Source organism: Amphimedon queenslandica, unplaced genomic scaffold (assembly GCF_000090795.2).
Source record: "Amphimedon queenslandica unplaced genomic scaffold, v1.1 AMPQUscaffold_13076, whole genome shotgun sequence".
Taxonomy (NCBI): Eukaryota; Metazoa; Porifera; class Demospongiae; order Haplosclerida; family Niphatidae; genus Amphimedon; species Amphimedon queenslandica.
The window spans coordinates 70,226-72,758 of NW_003546688.1; the positions used below are offsets into that span (position 1 = coordinate 70,226).

At 34.0% G+C, this 2,533-nt stretch overlaps 1 protein-coding gene across 2 annotated transcripts; it reads left to right on the forward strand.

Moving 5' to 3' along the window:
• The first annotated feature begins 6 nt into the window (after positions 1 to 6).
• LOC109585370 (uncharacterized) lies at positions 7 to 1,950 on the forward strand. Of its 2 annotated transcripts, XM_020001419.1 has the most exons (5): positions 7 to 958; positions 1,055 to 1,131; positions 1,212 to 1,333; positions 1,382 to 1,426; positions 1,484 to 1,950. In XM_020001419.1, the coding sequence occupies exons 2-5, from the start codon at positions 1,091 to 1,093 to the stop codon at positions 1,762 to 1,764; spliced, it is 489 nt and encodes a 162-aa protein (XP_019856978.1). In that variant the 5' UTR covers positions 7 to 958; positions 1,055 to 1,090; the 3' UTR covers positions 1,765 to 1,950. The 2 variants fall into 2 exon arrangements, with proteins under 2 accessions (XP_019856978.1, XP_019856977.1); XM_020001418.1 differs by having other exon boundaries at positions 1,055 to 1,333.
• Positions 1,951 to 2,533: the final 583 nt, after the last annotated feature.

Here is a 2,533-nt window from a genome sequence, read left to right on the forward strand (position 1 = left end):
GCTTAACTGTTAAAGACATCCAGGACTGTTGCCAAGACAAAAAAAAGATGGCAATACCTATTGAAGAGTTGGGAGAGAAGCACAACATGAAACCTGATGATGTCCGGAAGACATTGCTCTCCTTCCATGATTTGTCTGGAGTAGGTTACTTTGCGGGACTTCCTAATGTTGTATTCCTGAAGCCTCAAAATCTTGTTGATGATATATCACTTCTCATTAGCATCTCATTCTCTGAGGGAAGCGACTATATAGAAGATACGCTAAATATTTTTGACATGCCAAACGATGCCTTGGAAAATATGCAACATGGGTATTTTAAGAAGGAGGTAATCGAAAAAATTGCTCGTTCTTGTAAACCATCCAATTTGCTTACATTGATGATAGAGTTACACATCACTGCAGAGTTTGAAACTAATAAATATTTCCTTCCCTGTGTTTTACTTACGGCCGGTCAAGAAGAACTTTCAACATTTCGAGAATCTTACCGTAAAAAAGTGGAGCCATTGATTGTATCCTGGAATAACAAGGTTATACCACGAGGACTGTTTTGTACGCTCATTACATTTCTCCTTAAAGATGCTAGGATAAAACTAGTTGAATTGACAAACAAACGAGGCAAACCAACCAACTTCTACAGAAATGCCATTCAATTGGTTTACAACTTGTCTGGCGGAATCCTCCTCATCGACTCTGTGACGTACATAGAGATTTATTACCAATGGGCAGCAAGCCAACTGCTATGAAATAAAGGAATTCATATTTGAATGCTTATGTACAGCAATCAAAGAGCTTCACTGCAGTCATGACTATTTAAAGCTACAAATACAATTTTTCTGCAAGTGCGGACATCCTTCAGTTCACCTGTGTCTGCTCAGTGAGCTTGACCTTAAAACGCTTACCTGCCTGTGCGGTATTGTTTCCACTTCAGAGGTTACCACTCGACAGCGCCCATGGCTAGGTATGTTGAAATTCTAGACATCAATAGCACTAATACTGCTTTTGACTTGAGTTTGCCAAATTACACTTCATAATAATTAATATGTTATTTGTGTAGGTGACAAAGTATATCTACACGAGCCACCACCTTTAGATGAGCTATGTGCCAATATTGAAGTTATGGAGCCAGGAAAAGTACAATCTCTAGCTATTCAGCTTAAAATATCAGATTATCAGCGAAATATTATTTTTCACCCTAATTATTTTTTTGTCAGACTAAATGGTGTTTTTGAAGCTTGGCTAAAGGAGTGCTCTAAACCAACAAGATATCAAGTTATTGAAGCATTACGTGCAATAGGGGATTACAAAGCTGCACACGACTATGTGAATAAGATTGGTTAGTAGCTACATGTATTTTGTTGTATTATTCACTTTCATTGTGTAGAGGACAAAACATTAAAAGACAATATTTCCAATAGCAAGAAACTAGGTAAGAGCTGTAAAAAATGCTAAACACTGCCATGCATATTGCCTTTTTCAATTCTAGATGTTGATACCATTTTAATTGCCTTAAAAACAATAGAATTTGATATGAAGACTACTTTTGATTTAGCTGAAAAACTTGATTTAAATCAGGATTGGCACGATAAGAATGAAGAAAAGTATAAGGACGAGCCTTTTGAGACTATTCTAAAAGAATTTTTGTCACATTGGCTTCATGGTGAAGGGAAGTCTCCTAAAACATATGGAACACTACGTACTGCTTTGACAACTTTGACCAACAAGTATGATACATTGATTGAAAAGACTTTTCCTGCCAGTATTTAAATTGCAACTTAAATCTGCTGTACTTTGTTTTAAAATTTTGTACGCTGTTATTTTAAAAACTTTTAACTTATATCTAATTATTTATACCAATTAAAATTTGTGAAGTGAGATTATTATTAATTTTATCAAACTTAATCATTTGTTGTCTATTATTTAACTTTGACAAAAATGTTTGTTTCAACACTACAACTCAAACACATTGCATTTAAATTAATTAATTTATGAACCTCAATTTTAAAGTACGTTATACATGTTCCTACGTTGTGCAGAAAGTATAACTGATTCCAATCAAGTGTGGACTTTATAAAAATTCTTAAAGTTTCTCCAAAATTGGACCAAAGTCCATATTACAGGTATTTTGGCCAAATATTTCACCAAATGAGAGAATTCCTCAATTTTATTGCATTTTCTGATACACATATTGTACATATACTTATGTTTAGTAAAAGTTTGAACCGATTCCAGTCTATAGGTAGATAATTTACATAAGACAAATGAAGCATATAATTGTATTTATAAATAAAAAAGGAAGTAGTACATAATTACTTGATATCATTTGCTGCTATCATATTGTATTTCAGACCAACTGACCTGTCTTTCCTTCAGTGTCATAAAGGTATTCACTATTATTGATGGTAATTCCAAAATCTCCATAAAACCTTGGAAGATAAGCAGATGTACAGTATCCTGTTTCAAAAGAAAGACATGCTGCTTTTAGCATCCCAAAATGAAAATGCCCAGCATACTCTATAGCCAATAGTCATTAATT

Bases quoted from the DNA above. Each gene is read 5' to 3' on its own strand.
- LOC109585370 (XM_020001418.1), top strand. From the start codon at position 1,117: ATGGAGCCAGGAAAAGTACAATCTCTAGCTATTCAGCTTAAAATATCA. The intron at 1,334-1,381 runs GTTAGTAGCTAC...TTCATTGTGTAG, and splicing joins CGACTATGTGAATAAGATTG to AGGACAAAACATTAAAAGAC. The intron at 1,427-1,483 runs GTAAGAGCTGTA...TTTCAATTCTAG, and splicing joins TTCCAATAGCAAGAAACTAG to ATGTTGATACCATTTTAATT.